Source organism: Biomphalaria glabrata, chromosome 6, assembly GCF_947242115.1.
Source record: "Biomphalaria glabrata chromosome 6, xgBioGlab47.1, whole genome shotgun sequence".
Lineage (NCBI taxonomy): Eukaryota > Metazoa > Mollusca > Gastropoda > Planorbidae > Biomphalaria > Biomphalaria glabrata.
In genome coordinates, this window is record NC_074716.1 from 10809756 (window position 1) to 10834891 (window position 25136).

A 25136-nucleotide genomic window follows, 5' to 3' on the forward strand; every position below is an offset into this window, starting at 1 on the left:
AAATTAACGTTTTCTGAATACAAAAAAAAGTATTGAAGTTCAATGATAACAGGGTAGAATGTACACATGTGGAGACTGAACAATTCTGTCAGAACATGGACAAATAATTACAAAGATAAATATATGAATTTTGCAATAAATTTTAATTGTTCTAATAGTCATATTAAATACTTACTCGTTCTGCACGTTGAAGAACTAAAATCATAATAATGACTGGTCAAACATCCACACTTTGTTCCAGTACAGGTGAGTCCAACAACACATTGCTCTGTACCTGAGCAACTATTTCCATGAGCTATTCCTGTTGAGTAAGTTTACAATCCGACGTAATTGAAATGCATAAAAAAAACATTTTAATTGGATTATACTTTTTTTAACCATTTATTTAAAAAAAAAACTTAATTTTAGTAATATCGTGTCTAATGTGGTCGATAAAGGTAAACCCGAAGAAGTAAATAGTCGACAGTACCGAATTTACAAATGCAAAGAATTTCGAATTAACTACCTTTATAGAAGCATGAATTTCACAATCAAAGACAATCTAGCAATTGCAAGTATATGCAAGGGACATATTAAATACTTTCCAAAAATTACATTTCTAACACAAAAGCAGAAAAAGCTATACCTAGCTATTTTTTTTTATATTTTGTTTGCTTATCCCGTGTACTGATCAAGAAAGTGTTAATTTGTTAAAGAGTTATAGGTTAATAGTTGTATTTTTTTTCCATTGCATAGTTCAAATTCCTAAACTTTACAACTTGTAGCTTAGTTTTTGTTAATTATTCATTTTTTGGTAACTTTAAATTCAATTTATTACCTCAGACTAAGACATTGTTTAGTCCAACCTGCATTTCCCCTAATAAAAAAAATACATTATGAAATGTAAGTTAAGTAACTAGATCTATGTCAAGAGTAATTATTTTTTTTGCAGTAACTAATGAGATTAACAGCTCAGTCTTGATACTTTAATATATTGTTAACATAATGATGTGATTTATAAGATTAATATAAGACTTATAAGGTATTGTATTTAATTGTTATATATCCATATAGGATATTTATAACAATATCTCGTGCTGATCTAATACACCATTTATTTTATGTTTCCCATCTGATCTTCTTAATTTATCTAATAATAAGGTTTGTCTTTGAGTCCGAAGATTAATGAAATTAAGCGTGGTCGAGAGGCCAAGCTCGCTTGAACTTGGCTTGGCTTGGCTACCTAGAAGGGGGCTCGAGGTTCAACGCCCGACTTGGGCAGAGTTGTGTTTACTAAGCGTCTAAAGGCAGCTGTGACTTACATACATGACACATCTAACGCAAGCATGAGCATTGTCCGCCGGTGGTCGATTTAGATTTTCTTTTCGCCGTTTACGTCTGTTCTCCATAAGATAATTACGTTCTATACATATCCATGTGTCAATATAATTCTGCAATTTATTTAGACACTTTAAACTCTGCTAAATCATTGTTTATTTTTTAATGTTTTTTTCAGGCAACCCTTTCCATGCTATAAAGGCAGTTGGGAAGATGGAGCATAAATTGTTCCAAGCATATGGAATGACAAATGTGTATTTCTCTTTGTGTCCTCTGGTTTTGTCTTTGTAAATTATAGTTTAATGTTTCTGTAGTATTGCTGCTTTATGGCTCTTACCATTTTCTTAGACATTTTACAGTGTATGTATATCTTTACGAAAAGAAATAATTAGCTCATTGCTCACTAAAAGAATGTTTCTTTCAAAATGTAATAGTTTATTCATTTAATTTGATCATTGTTATGAAGTGTATGTGTGTATATGAGTGTGTGCGTGATTATGGTGATGGTGGAAAGAGGTTAGTGATTGGTTGTGAATGATGCAACATAGGTGGCATTTGTCGCCACTTGGTCTTAGTGAGGGGAGACGATTCCAGAACGTGAGACTGAAAGGTTATGTTATTGTAGTGAGTTAGATTTTGTTAACAGTTAATAATACTAAAGTCTACTACATTTATCATAAGTTGAATTGTCTATATTATCAATAGTTCTATTTAGTCTTGTTCACAAAAGGAAGTTATTCAATGTTTTTGAAGTTGTATTAGTTAAGCTATATTACGCCTACAACAGTTTAGTTGTCTACCAGCAGTTTGGTGCTAAAGGTCAACTAACGATATCGACATGTTGGGGATTTATTTATTATTTTAGCTTCACGTGACCTAAATTTCCTAAAGGCACGATAATATGTAGTAGGCCTAATGACATTATTTTTACCTCTATAATTTATAATGTTGCTATATACTATGCGTTCTAATATTTTACAAGCGATGCTGGTGACTGATACTACTATCTAGTATCAGTATCAGATTGTTCTCCTTTTTAAATAGGAAAGTACATGGTAATGCCTGATGAAGCATTCTGAACACTTGTGCTAGTTTGTTACTTAGTTGTTTGTTTTTTGTTTCTTTTTTGTGAGTAATCAAACTGGAATGTCACCAGTGCTTTATTTGCCTTTATTTGGTTAGTAGTTGTTTTGTTTTTTATTTATCATTTTTTGTTTAACTACATCCCCTATGTTTTAGACTGTGTTTAAATTAATCACTATGTCTTTATCTCCTGGGACTGAGAATGTTGATCTAGATCTAATATGGAAGATTTGATTTTAGCCTGTTAAATCATATTATACTTATAATTAAAGAAAATAATTTTAAGTTAATACAACTAAGAGTTTACCTGAAAACAACAGTCAAAAAAAAAATCAAACTTAAACTCTGTGGCCATATCACGAACACCTTCCTTCATGGATTAGTACCAGGAATAAGAAGAAGAAGAGGAAGACAAAGAAGGCGATGGAAATACATTATAAAAGAATGGACAGGCCTGTCAATGAGAGTAATTATATCAAGGAAAAAGAAAGAGAGGAATGGAGAAAGATGGTCAACAGATCTTGTGTGGTGCACCAAAGGTTCAATAGACTTATGCGTCAATAAGGGATAGGAAAGGATAAAGTTGAAAGGATTTAAAGTGTTTTAACAATTTATTAATACATACTGACCTGACACATTAATACATACTGACTTGACACATTAATACATACTGACTTGACACATTAATACATACTGACTTGACACATTAATACACACTGATTTGACACAATAATACATACTGACTTGACACATGAATACATACTGACTTGACACATTAATACATACTGACTTTACAAATTCCAAACGATCGATCGTAATATTGATTACTGGAACAGTTGCATACACCTAAGTAGCAATTAAGACCATCCACACAATTGGAATTCGTGCAATTTTTGCCATAAACCACACCTGTTTGGAACAAACGTAATGTGAAAATGTAATTATCTAATACATTGTAGAAATAAATATTGTACATAACTTTAACTAATTGTAAAACTATTATCTCTGTAAATAGATAAAGAATAACAATATTGATTAATTATTGGGGACCTAGCGATATCACATGTTCTAATTTTTCTGTCCTTTGACTTTCGTCGTAGGGGTGCTAAGACACTTCGTAGGGGTGCTAAGACAGTCCGTAGGGGTGCTAAAACAGTCCGCAGAGGGTGCTAAGACAGTCCGTGGGGGTGCTAAAATAGACTGTAGAGGGTGCTAAGACAGTCCGAGGGGGTGCTAAAACAGACTGCAGAGGGTGCTAAGACAGTCCGTAGGGGTGTTAAAACAGACCGCAGAGGGTGCTAAGACAGTCCGTAATGTTGCTAAAACAGACCGAAGAGGGTGCTAAGACAGTCCGTGGGGGTGCTAAAACAGACCGCAGAGGGTGCTAAGACAGTCCGTAGGGGTGCTAAAACAGACCGCAGAGGGTGCTAAGACAGTCCGTAGGGTTGCTAAAACAGACCGAAGAGGGTGCTAAGACAGTCCGTAGGGGTACTGAAACAGACCGCAGAGGGTGCTAAGAAAGTCCGTATGGGTGCTGAAACAGACCGCAGAGGGTGCTAAGACAGTCCGTGGGGGTGCTAAAACAGACCGCAGAGGGTGCTAAGACAGTCCGTAGGTGTGCTGAAACAGACCGCAGAGGGTGCTAAGAAAGTCCGTAGGTGTGTTGAAACAGACCGCAGAGGGTGCTAAGACAGTCCGTAGGGGTGCTGAAACAGACAAAAGAGGGTGCTAAGAAAGTCCGTAGGGGTGCTGAAACAGACTGCAGATGGTGCTAAGACAGTCCGTAGGGGTGCTGAAACAGAACGCAGAGGGTTCTTAGAAAGTCCGTATGGGTGCTGAAACAGACCGCAGAGGGTGCTAAGACAGTCCGTGGGGGTGCTAAAACAGACCGCAGAGGGTGCTAAGACAGTCCGTAGGTGTGCTGAAACAGACCGCAGAGGGTGCTAAGACAGTCCGTAGGGGTGCTGAAACAGACCGCAGAGGTGCTAAGAAAGTCCGTAGGGGTGCTGAAACAGGCCGCAGAGGGTGCTAAGAAAGTCCGTAGGGGTGCTGAAACAGACCGCAGAGGGTGCTAAGACAGTCCGTAGGTGTGCTGAAACAGACCGCAGAGGGTGCTAAGACAGTCCGTAGGGGTGCTGAAACAGACCGCAGAGGTGCTAAGAAAGTCCGTAGGGGTGCTGAAACAGGCCGCAGAGGGTGCTAAGAAAGTCCGTAGGGGTGCTGAAACAGACCGCAGAGGGTGCTAAGACAGTCCGTAGGGGTGCTGAAACAGGCCGCAGAGGGTGCTAAGACAGTCCGTAGGGGTGATGAAACAGGCCGCAGAGGGTGCTAAGAAAGTCCGTAGGGGTGCTGAAACAGACCGCAGAGGGTGCTAAGACAGTCCGTGGGGGTGCTAAAACAGACCGCAGAGGGTGCTAAGACAGTCCGTAGGTGTGCTGAAACAGACCGCAGAGGGTGCTAAGACAGTCCGTGGGGGTGCTTAAAACAGACCGCAGAGGGTTCTAAGACAGTCCGTAGGGGTGCTGAAACAGGCCGCAGAGGGTGCTAAGACAGTCCGTGGGGGTGCTAAAACAGACCGCAGAGGGTGCTAAGACAGTCCGTAGGTGTGCTGAAACAGACCGCAGAGGGTGCTAAGAAAGTCCGTAGGTGTGTTGAAACAGACCGCAGAGGGTGCTAAGACAGTCCGTAGGGGTGCTGAAACAGACAACAGAGGGTGCTAAGAAAGTCCGTAGGGGTGCTGAAACAGGCCGCAGAGGGTGCTAAGAAAGTCCGTAGGGGTGCTGAAACAGGCCGCAGAGGGTGCTAAGAAAGTCCGTAGGGGTGCTGAAACAGACCGCAGAGGGTGCTAAGACAGTCCGTAGGGGTGCTGAAACAGGCCGCAGAGGGTGCTAAGAAAGTCCGTAGGGGTGCTGAAAGAGGCCGCAGAGGGTGCTAAGACAGTCCGTAGGGGTGCTGAAACAGGCCGCAGAGGGTGCTAAGAAAGTCCGTAGGGGTGCTGAAACAGACCGCAGAGGGTGCTAAGAAAGTCCGTAGGGGTGCTGAAACAGGCCGCAGAGGGTGCTAAGAAAGTCCGTAGGGGTGCTGAAACAGGCCGCAGAGGGTGCTAAGAATGTCCGTAGGGGTGCTGAAACAGACCGCAGAGGGTGCTAAGAAAGTCCGTAGGGGTGCTGAAACAGGCCGCAGAGGGTGCTAAGAAAGTCCGTAGGGGTGCTGAAACAGACCGCAAAAGGTGCAGTCACTGTTACTGAACACTGGGGCTGAAATAGTTCAGTGTCCAGCTTTTACAACCATATAGATGTATAGAGACCACTAGTTAGGAATACAGTTTTTATTTTACTGAAAAGCTGATGTTACCACTCCAGATATTCCACAGTTTGCTCATTTGTAGGAACTACTAATATTAATAGGGATTTAAGGTCACTCTTAAAAGTTCAAACACAATTTGAATGGTAGTCGCACATGTAGTGAAAGCTCTAAGTGAACGGCAATAATAATAATACATTTAAAATTTACTAACCGTTTTTACAAGTTCCAGAACTGTATTGATAATATTGAGTTGTTAAGCAAAGACAAACAGATTCACGACAAACTAAGCCTTGAAGACATTCCTCAGAAAGCGGACATGGATTTCTAAAAGAAACTCCTGAAACCAAGATACAAGCTAATCAATTTGTTTTCAAGGCCATTTTCTAGACTTAGCAATTCAACATTCTATAAAGCAACTGGATTACTTGATAGGCTGCCTGGTCGTGTGGTTTGTGCGCTGGACTGTCGTTCGGATTTATCGATGGTCGAGGGTTCAAATCCTGCCCGCTCCCATCCCCCGTCGTCCTGCGGGAGGTTTGGACTAGGAAGTAAACTATCTTCAACTCTGAAGGAACATCCGAAACATGTAAAACATTTTACAAACATAGTAAAAAGGTACATAATGATAAATTTTATGAAAATTTAAAGCCTAAATTGAAAAAAAAAAAACAACTAACATTAAACAAGACAAGTATAAAAAAAAAAAAAAACATAATAATAAGTGTAGGCCTAATTGTATCAATTTGTATCAATTAGTCTTCTAATTAAATTTGTAATACATCTAGACTAACAATGATACATTTCTTTTAAAACGTTATACGGCTTGAATTTGAACTCGCGAACTCACACTTTCTTAACTCTTTTTATCCGCAATTATTTACCACGTTCTGGTGGAATCAACGTTTGTATCGTCAGTTAGGAGAGAAAGAGTTAAGTTAACACACTAATCACAATGCAAGCGAAGTGCTTACAAACAATCGCAGGTTTTATAGTTGATTATTGTTAGTTTTAATCTTTGAAGGGATGACCAAGTTCTCTACTCAAAGTCTAAAGAGGACTAATTCAAATTATACCACCACATGTCAAGTATAATTTCTTTCCTTGTTCGAGATACCAAACAAATTAATTACCAAAAGTTGTTTTTTTTAAATTAATTCTTGTTTTAACAGGTACAAGGAATAATTGTGCAAATATCAACCTGATTTGAGGCTGGGTGTGGGAGAAATAACGTGCATAAACCTTTTTACTTGACAGACAGACAGAATGACTTGATAAAAGCTGTGTAAAAATATTCAAATATATGTCATTCAGATTCCTTTTTTTTATTCCTTTTTTTGTATTGTTTTATTTAAATTTATTTTCTTTTTAGATTAAATTTAAAAAGCGTTGATAAAAAACTAATGAATGGAGATTTATTAAAAAAGAATTTTGTCAGTCGTTAAAACATATCTTATCTTATATAATACAGACGTTACTTCAAAAAAGAAGACGATTACGTCCTACGCGTCATGCATTTAGTCATGCATATTAACCAATGACTTTAATTCTGCCAAGTCACTGGTTTTCCTGGCTAGCTCAGGCAACCCATTCCATGCTCTTATAGCACTAGGGAAGAAGGAGTATTTGTACAAATTTGTCCTAGCATATGGGACGAGGAATGTGCCTTTATCTTTGTGTCTTTCAGAGCATTTTATTAAATTTTGTTTTTGTAACAAAATATGTAGGCTAGAGCTTGGTTTCAGAATACTTTTAACCCCTTTCTTCTTCCCTAAACATACTAAACCAAAACATTGAACACAGTTAGGAAGCCAATACTAATCTTGAAGATAGAATATTCACACAACTATTGAAACGGATATATACTATTTTGTTTTGTTCTGCATGTAAATGTCTTTTCTGTAAAAGCATATTTAAAAATGCCATTAAATTTTATAATTACGTTATCTATGACTAAGAGTCATAGAATGAAATATTTATACATCTTTTTGTGATTTAAAAAAAAATCAAACTACATGTTTGAAAAAGATGAAATTTAGCCTGTAGTAATGATGCCTTAAGGTTATAGATTGTCACATTTTCTTACAAGATAGCAGAGAACATGTAGTGTTTATCTTTTGATTAGTTGAGATCTCAATTCAACTTACTAGAAAGACAAAAGCCATTGATTGGGTTATAATATTGTGTAGTTGGACATGCACAATGACCATCTAAGCAGGTCAGTCCTGGTGTACACAAGCTGATTGAACTGCACCTGTTACCATAACCGAGGTCTTAAAAAAACACAGAGAGACAAAATGAATATTTATGAATATTAATAAATAAATATATTAAAAATATTAAAAGTACTTATAGAAAAATAAAGCTTATATTAAGTGTAATTGTATCAATTAGTTTTGTATCAGTCATGTAATTATATTTCAAATTGACCTAGACAAACAATAATAGCCTACATCTTCTAGATTAGAAATATTTTTAGCAATTGTTTTTGTTTAGCACAATTTCATGCTTTTAGCTTTCTGAGTGCGCTATAATCCTATCACTTGCCTGGATCAGTTGGGAAAGAAAAAAAAGGGGAAAGAAATATGCAGTATCTGTGAATGTGAATGTACGGTGATCGATTTTTAAATGCATGTTTTTAAAAAAGTTGTACGACCTGAATTCTAATTCAAGGGCTAAACCTCATTGTGTATACAAAGATTTTACCAGAGAAATAGAGAGAGATAGACAGAGTGAACTGATATAAGCTTTGCAATAAAAATCAAACTATTTAATTAATTTTGATACAATTTTTCATGAATGTTCCGTATACCACTACGGTGACCGCAGTAAATGTTAAATATTCCTCCGACAACCGAAGGACCATAAAAATAAACAAAAAAAAAAGAACGCTATACACTTTACTACCTCAAGGTCAAACTAGCCATCTTTCGTCACCTCCATTCATATGCAATGCAAATAGCACGTAAGGTAACAAACGAACAAAAAAATTGTCATATTTAACTAACTCATTTAAAACAATTTACTTTTTTTTTACGTTTTAGAACAATGCATTCACTTTAATTATGTATTTAAAGACTAAAGTCTTATATTTGTCTGCTCCAGGGAAAGATCCAAGCACTAAGATAAAAGGGCAAAATATAAATGCAGTGGACAGATTAACATATCTTGGCAGCACATTCTCCAAGAACGGAAAAATCGATAGTGAAATCGACCTGCGTATCGCCAAGGCCAGTGCCTCCTATGGCAGACTGTCTAAAAATATCTGGAACAGACGAGGTATCACCACAAACACAAAGCTGGGGTTATATCGAACTGTCATCCTACCTACATTGCTCTATGCCTCAGAAACGTGGACAGTGTACACAAAACATGCAAAGAAACTGAACCACTTCCACATGACATGTCTGAGAAAAATACTGAATGTCAAATGGCAAGACAAAATACCAGATACAGAAGTGTAACAGGTAATTCGAAGATCGGGTCTGCTAAGCATCCACAGACCGCTGCATCCCAGAACGACTACTGAATGGCCAATTAAATGAAGGAAAGCGCTTGCAAGGTGGACAAAGAAAACGCTTCATGGACACCCTCAAAGCTTCTCTGAAAGCGTTTAGCACAAACCCAACCACCTAGGAAACAGAAGCACATAACAGAGCATTATTGCGTCAATTTGCTGAGGAAAAAAAAACAGCGCTGGCAGAATAAAAACGCCAGAGAAGAAAAGCAAGGCAAACGACACAAGCTCCAGATGGAATAACCTGCCCAGTGAGCAGCCAAACATTGCGGCCTCACATAGGTCTCACCAGCCACATGAGGAGGCATTAAACCCCCAGGGAAGAGCTCTCAACCCCCTGGATGACAAAAGTAGTCATCATCGAACCACGATGGACGAACTAAATAATTACGAATTTACTAATGCATTTTTTTTCAACACACATCTTGGACCATTAACTTAGGCCTATATCAGGCTCGGTGGCTGAACGATAAAGCGCTTGGCTTCTGAACACGAAGCAGGACGTTTTGGCGAGAAGTTTTGGAGCAGCCGTTTTGGCGCGAATGTCATTTTGGCACAACCGTTTGGCGCAAGGGACGTTTTGGCGCGAACAGTTTTGGTCATATTATTACGTTCATTGTATTATTTCTTTAACAAGGAATGAGACATATCTATGTTTCGTTTTGAGTATTTTTGTTAAGACTTATTTATCTTTGTCCTTATTTTTGGTAAGTTTGTTTATTAAAACTTAAAATATTGCAGATGTGTGCGTGTTAAAACATAGCCAAGGCCTTTTTGCTATCCTTAAACGAGGAGAGTTTTATCTCTCTCGCTCTCTCTTTATATATATATATATATATATATATATATATATATATATATATATATATATATATATATATATATATATATATATATATATATATATATATATAGAGAGAGAGAGAGAGAGAGAGAGAGAGAGAGAGAGCGCGAGAGAGATAGATAGATAGATAGATAGATAGATAGATAGATAGATAGATAGATAGATAGATAGATAGATAGATAGATAGATAGATAGATAGATAGATATAGATAGATAGATAGATAGATAGATAGATAGATAGATAGATAGATAGATAGATAGATAGATAGATAGATAGATAGCTATATTGGCCACAGTAGTCTTATCAACTTCTTTTTTGAAGTCACATCTGTATTTTATAAGATAAGAGCGGCATGGATGCCACTACGGCACGTATTAAATTGTTAAAGGTTTTATATTATTATCTTATAAAAGAGCCCTCTGAGTGGCGTATTTAAAAAAAAAATCTTATACGGACTTTACTAGGGCAAACAAATTAATTCTAAGCCATTATCCGAAATAATGTAATCGCCTTCATCCGTAGACAGTGCTACTAGATCTAGAAGTCTTTATTCTTTTAGGGCCTACTTATTGATCAAAAAGCAGCATAAGGCCTTTCTATATATATAATTCTTTTCTTCCCTCAAGAGTTTGGACGAGGAAGAAGTAAAGGAAAGATCACTCTCTTATTTCTGCTGATAGTCACCCCACGAAAAAACAAGAGGGGGAGGGAGAACACGTATTCACAGGCGCATACGGATGGCTGGACTGTCAAACCCCGCCCGCTTCCACCCCCCTTCGTACTGCGGAAGGTTTGGATTAGGAAGTAAACTATCTTCAACTCTGAAGGAACATCCAAAACCTTTTACAAACAAACATTTTACAAACACTAAATAGCAGCGCCGGACTTAACCATTGTGACCAAGAAGTCATGGAAAGAGAACAAGTAATCTACTATGTATATTTACAGGTCATTAAATAGCAGAGCCGGACTTAACAATTGTGGGGCCCTATGCGAACCGCATTTCGCGGGGCCAAGTTTGGGTAGGAAAGCGGATAATAAGTGAAATTTAAGAGTTTGTATTAGAATATATATTCGTCTATTCATTTTATTCATTCTTTACTACGTACAGAATTACTTTACGAGCCTTGCTTGTAGCAAAGTCATACAGTATATCATAAAAATTCTGTTTCCTACATAAATCACGCTCAATAGCAAGAATTATCAATTATCAAATGTTTCAATCTATCTTTGGTAATTGTTGACCATTAGTTTGAGGCGCAAGAAGCTTCTTTCAACAGGTTACACAATTACGGCTAATGCATAATTACTTTTTTATTTATCGCGCATAGGATTGGCGTTTTTCATATTGAATGACACCCCAAAACGACAATTTTTTGTCTATATATTACCGTATATTTTAAGGACTTTTTCGTATATTTTGTAATTTCGGGAGATTTCCAGGCGCTCCTGATAAATCGACAGGAGGGCGCGGGAAATCTATTTTAAGTTATAAAATGGTTAAATTTAATAATTTATACACCTAGAATTAGCGCGGGTCCTATGAAAGTGCGGGTCCTATGAAAGTGCGGATCCTATGAAAGTGCGGGGCCCACTGCGATCGCATAGTTTGCAGTGGACTAAGGCCGGTCCTACAAAATAGCGGCGTATGTTACTCCTCCGGTCGACTAGTATTCCTTATAAGGATTTAGTGCTCACTTTATGAATGTGTTCAGCTATCAATAAATTATCAAACATTTCATAATGATTTTGATAACAGGATGTTCATAATATAATATATAATTTATGGGCCGAATGGTATATAATGGTATATAAATTCCCTGGCCGATATTGACACCCAGTCCGCCCCTGATATAGATATATAAATATTTCACACCCATTCACGCACATATAATTAGATTGAACAAAGCTCACCATATACTTCATACGTGGCTCTAAATCCAGCGCGGTTTACAGAATAATCTGTTGTGAACTGTATCAACATATAATTGGCTGTTGACGTCACAGTTCTCAGAGACACTGATCCAGTTAAAGTTGTCAATGTTGAAGAAAACAAATATCGTCCGTCATACACTCTCACGTAATCACGAGTGTTCTCAGTATCTACTAAAAATCTAAGAAATAAAGTAACTATCTTAAAATGGAAACAACAGTGAAGACATAACTAATACGTTATAATTATAGTAACTATATGTAGTTTAAAGTATATATAGCTCCTTCTTTGTGATCGAAGATGAACACATTTCTCATTTCCTATGAACTTGAAGATGACTGCAAAGTCCAATCCTCGTTTTAAAAAGCCGGCCGCATAAGAGGCATTGGTGGGTTTGGTCAGTTGTAGATAGGCCTGCTTCTTCTCTCAGCTTTTTGTTGGTTCGGCGCTCTTTCACCCAGTTAAGTGATATGTATTTTTGATGTAAGTAACAATGCAGTGGCCTTCTTTCACCTGACCAAAGAATAGAACCATCATGTGGTTATCGCAATGACCAACCGCCTTTACTTTACCCAACATATGTCAGGTACCTATTAGCGTTGGTTGGACTTAGGGGCGTCCAAAAAAATATTTTGGTCTGTGGCCAAGCGATTTACCACTCAGCCACCAAGACCCCACTTAAGGGTATATAGTGTTAACTCACACATCTCTGAAAGTGAAGATGAGCGTGTGGCTTCAACCGAGATCAATCGTTATTGTAGGCATCAACAGACCTGCGACGTCGCAACCTGTGGGCAGTGGAGACCAATAACTTGCTGGTACGTCGTACAGACTTTGTGACGTGGCAACAAGCTACAGTTCTCCAATGACAGGACAGGCTGCAACGTTACAGGTCAGTGTTCAGTCCTTCTATGACGCTTGGTCTCGGTTACAGCCATTCTTTAAAACGCTGTGGGACAATACACGTTTTTATTTTTATTAACTAAAAAAAAAACAAAAACTGAATACAATGGTAACAAGTTTCGATACGTCCAATTTATTTTACGGTACGTGACGTTTTGGCGCAGCCATTTTGGCGCGAGATGTTTTGGCGCGAGCCGTTTAAGCTCAGGGGACGTTTTGGCGCGAGATATAATTTGACGATAATTTAATAACCTCGTAGCTTTTATAACAATGTTTATTTCATATAGTATAGCAGGGTATGTATAGTATGAATTGTAACATCATCCAGCGAATTTTGTTAATGAAGGTTTCGCTTATTTCACGAAGAAATAGTAAGTCAGATTCCTGAATGGCGATGACATGCTATACCCTCCCCTTTCAGTTCTGCTAAGCACACTGGATGACATTCTTCGATTTCTTTCCAAAAAAAAAAAAACATTTAAAAAAAAGAATTGACATCAGTTTAATATCCGAACAAGAAAAATACTTTCAAAACATATATTTTTAGTAATCGAGTAGGGGTGATTTGGGTGACAAATCTCCCCTTGACGCAGGTTAAGTCAAACAAATAAAAACAAGACCAGCATCGAGCACTGGTCGTTGTCGTCATGCGTCTGGCGATCATCTCCTTGGGACTGGTCATTACCTGTGACACCTATCCCGCCCCCTCTCTTCTGGGCACATTTTACTTCTTGTATATACTCTTTCCTCTACCCCTTCCCTCTCTCACGGACAAGACGATAATCTGTTTTTAGCACTACAATTGACATCCATAGGAGCGAATTTATAATGTTAATCTTTGATTTCGAGAGCGGCACAAGGTCTACCCTTCTCTTTCAATCTCTTCGCCCCTACGTCTTTATAATATCGCGTTGTTTGGAACATTGACTATTTATTTGTCCCGCACGCTGGCAGACTACCAAAACTTTCGCCATTTTATTCTATTATATTTTTAACTGAAAACGTGGTGGCAGTCTATATAAACGTCCGGTCGAAGCGAGGAAAAGACACTATTTCGCATAAAGTATATCTCTATGTTTTTGATAGGCTTATTGCAGACCTTGTAAACAATGACCTTGTTTTAAATCAACTTGGCCAGCACATCCAAGGAAGGCTGCCTCTATTTTAAAACAATTAAAAAGAGGACTTCTTCTTCCACAGAGGTCCACAGAGGTTCACAGAGGTCTACAGAGGTTCACAGAGGTCTACAGAGGTTCACAGAGATCTACAGAGATCTACAGAGGTCTACAGAGGTTCACAGAGGTCTACAGAGGTCCACAGAGGTCTACAGAGGTCTACAGAGGTTCACAGAGGTTCACAGAGGTCCACAGAGGTCCACAGAGGTCCACAGAGGTCTACAGAGGTTCACAGAGGTCCACAGAGGTCCACAGAGGTCCACAGAAGTCCCATCTTGTTTCATAAACAGTGCTTTAAGGGGAACATAAGCATCAATGCATGCGGAGTAGCCAAAGAAAGACGCTTTGAGTAACGTAATTTAGCGGAGAAGAAATGAAATGCAAAAAAAAAGTTCCTCCACAGCCAGAACATACGTCAACTTTGACCATTCCATTAAACAGTCCGCGCCAAATCGTCTCCAGCGCCAAAACGGCTGCGCCAAAACGTCCTGCTTCGTTATTTTAATTGGCGTTTATCACTGACACAGATCAATATCTTTATTGTTTTTATTACATTTAATTTGTAACATTTTTAAAAAGACCTAGAGAGAAAAAAAATGTTTAAATGAACTAAAACAATGTTATAATATAAATCGAAAAAAGATAAAATGTCGCCTAATAAGAGAAAAAAAAGTTCATATGTTCATCGACGCCTGAACGTAAATCTACTAATAACGATATAGTATATGTGTAATAAACTTACGTTGTTTTAATTATATGCCCAGGCTCTGTTGCAATAAGCCAGGTGTTGTTCAATCGTGTAGTATAGGACACAGGATATCCTGGGCTTACAATATATCCCATTGTTTCATTTAATTCACTGTAATCACCTAGAAATGAATACAAATATAATTTGTTTTCTATATATTTACTAATTATTTAGGGCTAAAACATACAAATGGAATAAGAATCTGTTATTAGGTCCCTGTTCAGTCTGAGAATCATTATCAGTAGAGCTACACCTCGTGGGGCTTCGACGCTAATGAGAAAAAACGTTCAAATCTGTCCTTTTTTAGCGGCCCCCGTAAGGGGAAAAAGCCGCTATTAGGTTTGTGCAAAATGTCCGTCTGTCCGTCTGTCACACTCAGATCTCGAAAACTAGAAGGGATATGAAAAATATTATTTCATCATTAAATGCGGCTTGAAAAGTTTAGGTGCAACGGCTACTTTTGGTTTTCTAAAAGCAAACCGTTTAATTTATAAAATTAATTATGCAAGCGATTTTTTCATAAAAATACACCGATTCTAAAACAATTACGTAAATGTAAGGGAGGCAATGTTACAATATGCTAACAATGATCGAAAATTCTTTTTGTATTTTCAGTATCACTAAGTCAAATATATTTTTAAAATGTACAGGAAATGTTTACAACAAATATAAATAATAGTTAAAGATGTTTTTTCTGGTCAACTAGCTGCTAAAATTAAAAGAAAACATTTCTCTTTGTTTATAAAGGCTAATAATGCACTTTGTATGTAAATATCACGCACATTTTTTTAAATGGACTTTTTATGCAGCGATTTTCGTGCAGTAGCGTAACGTCGCAACATGATCAGGTGCTAAACCAATTCCTTAAACTTTTTTAAAAAATCAGATTTTATTTATTTTTTGTTTAGTGCCCCTATCCGAATAAAAGAATATTATTTTTGTGCGTTTTGTCTGTTGGTCGGTCTGTCCGTCACGATTAGATTAAAAAAACTAGAACTCTAAAAGCTATTGAAAATCTGATTTACCCTTTAATGTTCCTCCCGTAACATCTCAATAGTTTTAAGTATCTAAAATTGATTGTTCCGGATTTTTTTTTTTTTTGCAAAACTAATCAACCCCAACAAATGTTTGTTTGCTCTTCTAATTTATATTACATTCAATTTCCATTCTTAAACGTTGCAAAAACACATTATCAATAATATGTTGTTCCGTTTTTTATGTAAATAGCATATTAATGCTAAATCAAAATCTCTATACTGACTTATATTTCATTAAGTGTAAAAATGTTCCGGATATTGTTTTAGAAAACATGAATTATGCCTAATGATTGTTTGAAATCGCATAATTTACTAATATTACACTTATATTATTTGACAATGCGTCACTATAATTTGGTTATCAATATCAAATTGTTCCGTATTTTCATCTTTAAACAAATTTTTAAAATATCGACAATATGTTGTTCAGGGCTTTAAAAAAAAGTAATTTACTAGAATTGATTACTGAAAATTACTTTTTAGACATTTAATTTTCTTGCTGAAACATAACATAAAAGTTTTGTAATCGATAAAGAATGTTCCGGATTTTGTTTCTTACAAATCGTCGCCAGAAATTTCCGAATTTATTTAAAAATCTAACGCCAAATAATTGTTTGAACTCCTCTCTTCTAATTAACAAACAAATAATCTTCTCATTTACGAAATAATGTTTTTTCGGATTTTTATGAAAAATATTTTAACTCACTACTCTCTTACAGTACATTTAACTTTCTACCTAAAACATTAAAAAATCTAATTATCGTTAATATTATGTTCCGATTTTTAAGGAAAACAGAATCCAAACACCAAAGTAAGGTATGAAAATCTCTCCACATGGCTGTAGTACATCTAATTTTTATACGAGACCATCCAAAAAATTTAATTAACGGTATTACATTTATCTGAAATTCTCTTTTTCTTTTACTATTTATACAAACATCCGGAACAATCTATTATATAATCTTTTCAATTGTGTTCATACCTAAAAATTATTGCGATGTTTTGAAACGTAAAATAAAGGTTAATCAATTTTTAATAACTTTTAGTTGTTGTTTTTTTTATATCAAGATGACGGACAGACCGACTGACAGACAAAACGCAAAAACAATACGGCTTTGATCCTCTTTAAATAAATTCTATTAGAACTCAGTGCACCAATGTATATGAACCCTCGTCAAATATCTCGTGTAAATAAAGACATTTTTTTAGGGTACCGGTACTAGCCTATTGTGAGGTAATGGAATTTTTTCCTTTGACGTCATATGGAATGAATTCTTTAAAAGAAATGCTAAAAGAACGCACTCGGTGCACCAATGTCTATGAACACTCGATAAATGGCTCGTAATGATGAAGGGGATTTTTATTCTAGCTAGGCCGTGTGACGTAGTATTTTTTTTTTCCTTTGACGTCATATGGAATTAATTCTTTAAAAGAAATGCTAAAAGAACGCACTCGGTGCACCAATGTCTATGAACACTCGATAAATAGCTCGTAATGATGAAGGCGATTTTTAGTCTAGCTAGGCCGTGTGACGTAGTGTTTTTTTTCCCTCTGACGTTATATGGAATTAATTCTTCAAATGAAATGAAAAAAGAACTCGGTATAGTAATGTTTATTAAGCCTTGTTATGTAACTCGCGTTTTAAAAAGGAATATCTTGATCTAGATCTAATCTAGATTTTTTAAACTAGATCTAGATTTTTATTACAGTAGGCTATATCTAGATCTGGATTTATATTCTAATTAAAATTATTTTAGAGTCTAGATCTAGAATTTCTAGATCTAGTTTAGACTAAAATAGACTAGATTAAGATGTAGAATTTCAATTTCTAAACTTAAAGTGTAAAAAAAAAGTGTAGATTTTCATTTCCAAACGTTTTGATCAATATTGCAATGTTTTAATATTCTAAAACTAATCTAAAAATTTTTATTTAATTTAAATTTACGGCAAATGAATCTTTGAAACATTATTACTTTTGACCATCAAAATTAAATCACCTCTTGAATATTATTTACGAATATGCAGATCCGACAGGGATCCGACTTCGACGGGGGCCGCCTCTGAGTTTGTGTAACACAAACTCTCTTTGTAATCTTGTTTTTCTAGAGGATAGAAAATTAGCAAAAGACAAGTACATCAAGGAAGTAAAGTTTTCGGATAAATTGGGGCTACTACAAAAGCTGCCCAATACAATGAGATACAAAAACTGACATGCTACGCACACTGTTATCTGGGGTTGTCAGATTGTAATGCTGTCTATTCTGGTTACTCAAGCTGTCTATTCTGGTTACGCAAGCAAGCTATCGCATTGCTAGACATTGTATAGGGTATAGGTATTATAAGGAACTATTGTTATTTGAGACTTGAACTTACGTCTTGTATAATATATAGCTCTAAATCCTCGGTATCCACTGGAAGCCTTTCGATATGAAACTGTTAGAGTATTATTTGATTTAGAAGCATGGAATCTCGGCATGTTATATGAGCCATCACATGTTTTGCTAAGTAAGGTTGAAGAATTTTCCAAAATTTCCAAATAGTTTGTCGAACAGCTTGTTGGATTCATGTTTATCTCTAAAACACTAAAAAAAAAAAATAATTTGATCAAATTTAAGTATGCCTCAGATACAGGATTAATTGATGAGTAATACTAATAGTAGTATTTTTTTTTAAATTAATATAGACGATTTTCTAGTGATGTATTAAGGTTAGATATAAATTATATTTTAGCAAATATTCTTTTATTTATAGTAAATAGCATGATTCTTTTTAGTCTTTTTGAACTATGGGGCTGATAATGTGAAGATCGTGTGTTTCTTTGCATACGTTTAACGAGAATGTACCTGTTACAGTTTGGTTGACTTCAAATCTCAAAGTTGTAGAGTCTAATTTTCGACGCTATAGTTCGGAGTCCAAGCCATTTACTACTAAACTACAACAATACATTTGTAAATAATTTTAAAAATATATATCTTTTGTTTTAATGTAAATGCAATATGATATTCGCTATTATTTCATATCACAGCCCATTATCATTTGAAAATAATATAGATTTATGGAAATCATTATTAAGACAAAATAAAAGCACTTTACATTATAGTGGTATAAGTCCCATTCTCTCCGCGGATACTCCAAGTTACCAGGCTTCCTGTGCTGACGCTGCTTGGGCTGGTAAGGTAACCACACTCTCCAGCTAAGGTATGGATGGAGCCGCTGTCTGTAAATTATATTATGTTATAGATGTGGACTAGAGTTGAATGACGAAGCTAGATTTTAAAGAACAAAATCTTACCAGAGCCCCCTTTGATGAGTAGCCAAGCGTTTTTGGTCACTCTGCCTAACATTTCACTTAAAAAATAACGACAACCTTCGTGCCAACTGCACATTGACTGTGTATTTATTCTTATCTTTTGTATAAAAGCAATCTTCCCAAAAAAATAGTTAAACAGTGTTATACATTTGAAAATTCCAAAACGTATCTATCTTAATAACTTTAAAATGCAAAGATTAACCAATATCTTTGCTTTCCAGAAAAAAAAAAGTTTACGGGGAAAAGGCTGCCATCGTGAAATTATTGCTCAAAATACTTCTCTACACATACCCTTGGTCCTTTAAATCTAGCCTCTTTGATAGCAGTAGGCCTACTGAAATGCGTTTAACAAACCAACAAAAAACTTAAAACAACAAGGTTAATACAAGGTGTAGTTGTATCAGTTAGTCTAACTACAGATAATAAAGCTGTGCGATTAAAAATATTTACAAATTGTATTTTTGTTAAGCCCAAAAGAAGAGGGTTTCTGTATAATGTAACTGTGATCGCTTTTTAAATGCATTTATTAAATAAAATGTTGAAAGACCTAAATTTGAACTTGAGGGCTCAAGCCTCCTGTAACCTCCTCAAGCCAACACATTAATCACTGTACCTGCCTAGCGCTTATGAAAATAGGATTAGGTTTTATATTTATCTATTGTAAGCTTCAATCTTTAAAGCGGCGATTTATTTATTTCTACAATGTATAAAGGGTACTAATTCAACATATTTCACCGCTGGTCCACCACATCAGTCGAGTAAAAATTACTTCCCTTCTTCGATACTTGTTTGATAATAAAATAATAATTACCAAATATTGACCAATTTTTGTTTTGTCAGGTCAATTAAATTAGTGTGCGTAATTTAATTTTGATCTGAGATTAGGTGTCGGAGAAATAATCTGTACAAACTTTTGGCTACCCAGACAGACTGACAGACAGAGTAAAAGGCTTTATAAAAATATATTATAGGTTTTATTTTTGTATAGTTGCCTCAAATTGTGTAATCTTTTGCATTGTCCTGCTCAAATGGGCCTAAGAAGTGTTTGTGCACATTCTATATTAGGGCTTCCAAACGTGGTGTAGCAGCAGAATGTAAGGCGTATGTGTGTATGTATGTATGTATGTATGTATGCATGTATGTATGCATGTATGTATGCATGTATGTATGCATGTATGTATGCATGTATGCATGTATGCATGTATGTATGCATGTAGGTATGCATGTATGTATGCATTTATGTATGAGAGATGTATGTATGTATGCATGTATGCATGTATGTATGTATGTATGTATGTATGTATGTATGTATGTATGTATGTATGTATGTATGTATGTATGCATGTATGTATGAGAGATGTATGTATGTATGAGAGATGTATGTATGTATGTATGTATGTATGTATGTATGTATGATGTATGTATGTATGTATGTATGTATGAGAGATGTATGTATGAATGCATGCATGTATGTATGAGAGATGTATGTATGTATGCATGTATGTATGTATGTATGTATGTATGTATGCATGTATGTATGCATGTATGTATGCATGTATGTATGTATGCATGTATGTATGTATGTATGTATGTATGTATGTATGTATGTATGTATGTATGTATGTATGTATGCATGCATGCATGTATGTATGTATGAGAGATGTATGTATGTATGAGAGATGTATGTATGTATGATGTATGTATGTATGTATGAGAGATGTATGTATGTATGAGAGATGTATGTATGTATGAGAGATGTATGTATGTATGATGTATATATGTATGTATGAGAGATGTATGTATGTATGTATGCATGTATGCATGTATGTATGAGAGATGTATGTATGTATGATGTATGTATGTATGTATGAGAGATGTATGTATGTATGATGTATGTATGTATGTATGTATGTATGTATGTATGAGAGATGTATGTATGAGAGATGTATGTATGTATGATGTATGTATGTATGAGAGATGTATGTATGTATGATGTATGTATGTATGTATGTATGTATGTTGGTAGAAATTGTGTACGCTCATAGAATTTGGTGAGTGTAGTTTGCTTTAGAATAATATTGAAGAGGGGGCTTTCAACCTCAAAACTCTCTATAGGGGGATTTTAAACTCAAAAACATCTGGAGTGGTTTTAAACTAAAAAAAAAGCCATCTGGAAGAGAGGATTTAAACTCAAAACTACACTTTGGCTTGGCTAAGCTCAAAGAATTTTAGCGTGTAATTTACATTTTATTTTATTTATATTGAAGAGGTATTTTTTAGCATCAAACCCCGATGAAGGGGGGTTTAAACTCAAAACCCTCTTTGACTACGCTCATAGCATTTTGAGTGTGTATGTCCCGGGGGGGGGATTTCATTTCGGGGGGGGGGGGGTTCAACCATGCTATCTTATGGATATATATATATATATATATATATATCCTTAAGATAGATAGATAGATAGATAGATAGATAGATAGATAGATAGATAGATAGATAGATAGATAGATAGATAGATAGATAGATAGATAGATAGACTTTCAAAAGGGGTTAATAACTTACTTTGAACACATAGTCCACTAATTGAGTCTATAAATGAGCCTGATGGACATGAACATAGCCCTAAATATGGGTCACAGTATTCAGTCAAACACTGAGAACTCTGTGTACAGCTATACCTATAAGCCGTTTTACGGGTATCTGGTTTGGTGCATCTTGTATAGGCTTGAGTATGTTTTATCTTGGATTTGAAAAGAAAGAAACATTGGAGTAGTAATGAACAAAGTGTAGATTGTGTTTTAAAATCATAGACATTAGCAATACTTCGCAGTGCTGGATTTTAGTGAAGTGAAGTACAAGGAAAAAAAGTAAATTTCCCCTTTCAGACCTTGTGGTCTATAGGGCAGATGATGTACAGGTCATCTGTTTCTGTCTGGTACCTATGAGAGCTGGGTAGACTCAGAGGCGCCCAAAGATTCCAAAATTTAGAATCATAATCTTCACCAGGATTCGAACCCCGGACCCCAGTTCGCAAGCCAAGCGCTTTACCGTTCAGCCACCGGACTCATAGTCCCGAACTAGTTGGGTGAAAACTAAAGGCGGTTGGTCTTTGTGCTTACCATATGACGCCCTCGTTAACCGTAAGCCACAGAAACAGAGGACATTACATCATCTGCCCTATAGACTGCAAGGTCTTAAAGTGGAACTTCAATAAGTATCCCTACTGTGTTGAAAAATACTTTTCACAAGAGATTAGCACATTTAAGTGTTAGCCCTGATAAGTGGCCTAGTTTTGCGCTATGGTAAATCTGATCCAATGCTTTTGTGATGTAAGTAGTTCAATTTCATGCAACCACTATCATTTTAACTCTTTCTCTCCGTAATTATTTTTCCACGTTTCGAAGGAATTCTTCATTTGGATCATGACTATTTCACTCCCTTGTTATGATTAAGCTTCAATAGCTTTGTCCTTTGTTATCAGAAAATGTTGTATTTGGTATAGGATTAAAGGGAATTGCATGCTCTTCTTTCATGTAACACAAAGTCGAGTTTATACAATTAAGTATTAATTTAATTTAATGAGGTCAAATCTACAAAGGTATCGTCGATTAGGAGAGAAAGAGTTAATTTGTTGAGATGTCATATGTAGCATCAAGAATAAAGTACTAAGCAATAACAGTCATATTTGACGTCATCTAGACAATTTGTTCAGCCTTATGCAAATACATTTACACTTACACTGTTAACCTTCTGTGATGATTATGATACATTACAGTAATGAACATACATTTTATAACAAACGTTTTTTTCATTATTTCTATTCAAGTCACTCCCTCATTGAGGGTGGGAGGAAGCTGATCTCAAAAATGGCTATTACGATTTTCCTATAAATTTAACAGTTTATGTATATCGCTGGGATAGAAATTACTAGCTCGTTGGTCACATGAGGAAAATTCTAGTTTGACCGCTAAAATTGTTCAAAGTAAAAATATATAAATGTAATTTTGGCTTGACTAGACTTAGAAAAAAACAAAACATAACGAAGTCAGCTATAGTGTTTCGAAATTATACGCTATCAGTAAATTTAAACTTGTTTCAATCTTATTGAAATAACATCTAAGCTTTACTAATATTTTTATACGTAAATGTAATATAGATTCTAGATCTAGAAGGAGATCTATATCTAGACCAGATCTTAAGAGTTCTAAATCAAAAGTCTAGGTCTAATTATAAATCTAAATGCCCATATAATGATAATATCAATAAATAATCACAAAAGTATGAATATCACTGATTGTACTGGTAAATGCGAATCTTAACGTATCTGTCAAACTCACATGTTCGATACCCGTTTTGAACCAAATATTTTTTTTTTAAATTTATTTTAATTTTATTAAATATAAAGTTGAATAATAGAGTTATTGTCTTTTGTTTTAAAAATATTTTTTAATTTTTTTTTTGGTTTGTTTGTTATCTTACCATGTAAATACTCAAAAAGGTCCAGAGAAATACGATACAGAAGTTCCACATTTCTCGTTCATGTACTGAGAATGATATTGTTTAAGAGATTAACTGTGTATTTTACTTCCTTCTTGCTCAATGATTCTGTTTACTCTATTTCGGCCTTACTTTGTGTAGTCTAGCTAGATGCGAAAGATTTATAGATCAATTTTTGTAGACAGTTTTATTACATCGTTTCTTGGAGTTGCTAGTCTTATCTTACAGCAATGTCAAAGCAGCTCCTTAGACGATTATCAGTTGGTGTAATTTATTTATCATTGCAAACAAAAACAAGGGCTTGATAGAAACTTTATGTTGATCCGCATGTATGGATTTTTTTGAGGTTGCTAAATCTGCATATTGATAATATATGACATTATATGGTGACTAATATTATGTTGTCTTAATGAAGAGCAAATGTTGCCTGTTTGGTGATTCGTTTAATTCTAATACATTTAATGTTGCCTGGTGGGTGATTATTTTAATTCTAATACGTTGAATCTTACCTGGTGGGTGATTCACTTGACTATTAAATCTCAAATACAAGTTTCGTTCTAGTTAAACCCACTTAATGTATGCAGGGCCGGTCTTAGGCCACTGCAACCCATGCAGCCGCAGTGGCCCCCGCGCTTTCATAGCCCCCGCGCGATGCGAATTCTATGTGTAAATTATGATATTAAACCATTTTAACGTAATATTAAAGGGTTCTTGGAATTCTCCTGAAATTATCAAATATAAGAAAAAGTCATGAAAATCTCCTGAAATTATTAAAATCTTCTGAGAACTGATGAAAATCTCCTTTAAACAGACAAAATTATCATTTCGGGATGTCATTTAATAAGGAAAACGCCAATCCTACTGGCGATTAAAAAAAACAAAAAACGGCATTGTCACCTTTCATTTAATAAAAATGTAATAATAAGCCGAATTTTAACCAAAACAAGAAGTTCTAATACTTAATTTACTTTAATAGTCACTGGCATACAAATATAGATGTAAATCTATCTCGACCTCTTGAAAAAAAAAAGCGATATTTTGCGAGTCGATAGTAAATCTAAAAGGCAGATCTGAATGTTTATCGGCTTTTTGTTGAAAAACTACTATCTACTGTAGATGGCTCGTAAAGTTAATTTGTGACAGTGATTTTGTACTTAGTAAACTATAAATAAAAAGCAAAGACAAATTTATTTTCTAATACAGTCTTAATTTTCACTTATTTATCCTTATCACAACCCAAATTAGGCCCCGCAAAATCCGTTTCGCATAGGGTCCCGCAACCTGTAGGACCGGCCCAGCTCCACAGTCACATGAAAAAAGTGTTCTACGACTGACGGAGGCCAACTAAACATTCTTGTACTCAACACACACAGCTCAACTTACATAATTCGAATAAAAATGCATTTTAAGCGAATCAGAACTATTATGTTTGTTTGTAAAATGTGTTACATGTTTATGATGTTCCTACGGC

The 25136-nt window shown here is 35.5% G+C and overlaps 1 protein-coding gene across 3 annotated transcripts in view; it reads right to left on the reverse strand.

Annotated features, from left to right (window-relative positions):
* LOC106073034 (uncharacterized) overlaps positions 1-23785 on the reverse strand; it is a 38605-nt gene extending 14820 nt beyond the window's left edge. For all 3 annotated transcript variants that reach the window (XM_056033614.1, XM_056033613.1, XM_056033612.1), the window contains exons 1-10: positions 23648-23785; positions 21731-21908; positions 18955-19078; positions 18235-18443; positions 14819-14945; positions 11980-12179; positions 7851-7976; positions 5918-6043; positions 3187-3309; positions 176-301 (exon numbers count right to left, since the gene is read on the reverse strand). In XM_056033614.1, the coding sequence (XP_055889589.1) occupies positions 176-301; positions 3187-3309; positions 5918-6043; positions 7851-7976; positions 11980-12179; positions 14819-14945; positions 18235-18443; positions 18955-19078; positions 21731-21908; positions 23648-23698 (1390 nt within the window). In that variant the 5' untranslated portion in view covers positions 23699-23785. The remainder of the gene's footprint in view (positions 1-175; positions 302-3186; positions 3310-5917; positions 6044-7850; positions 7977-11979; positions 12180-14818; positions 14946-18234; positions 18444-18954; positions 19079-21730; positions 21909-23647) is intronic.
* Positions 23786-25136: the final 1351 nt, after the last annotated feature.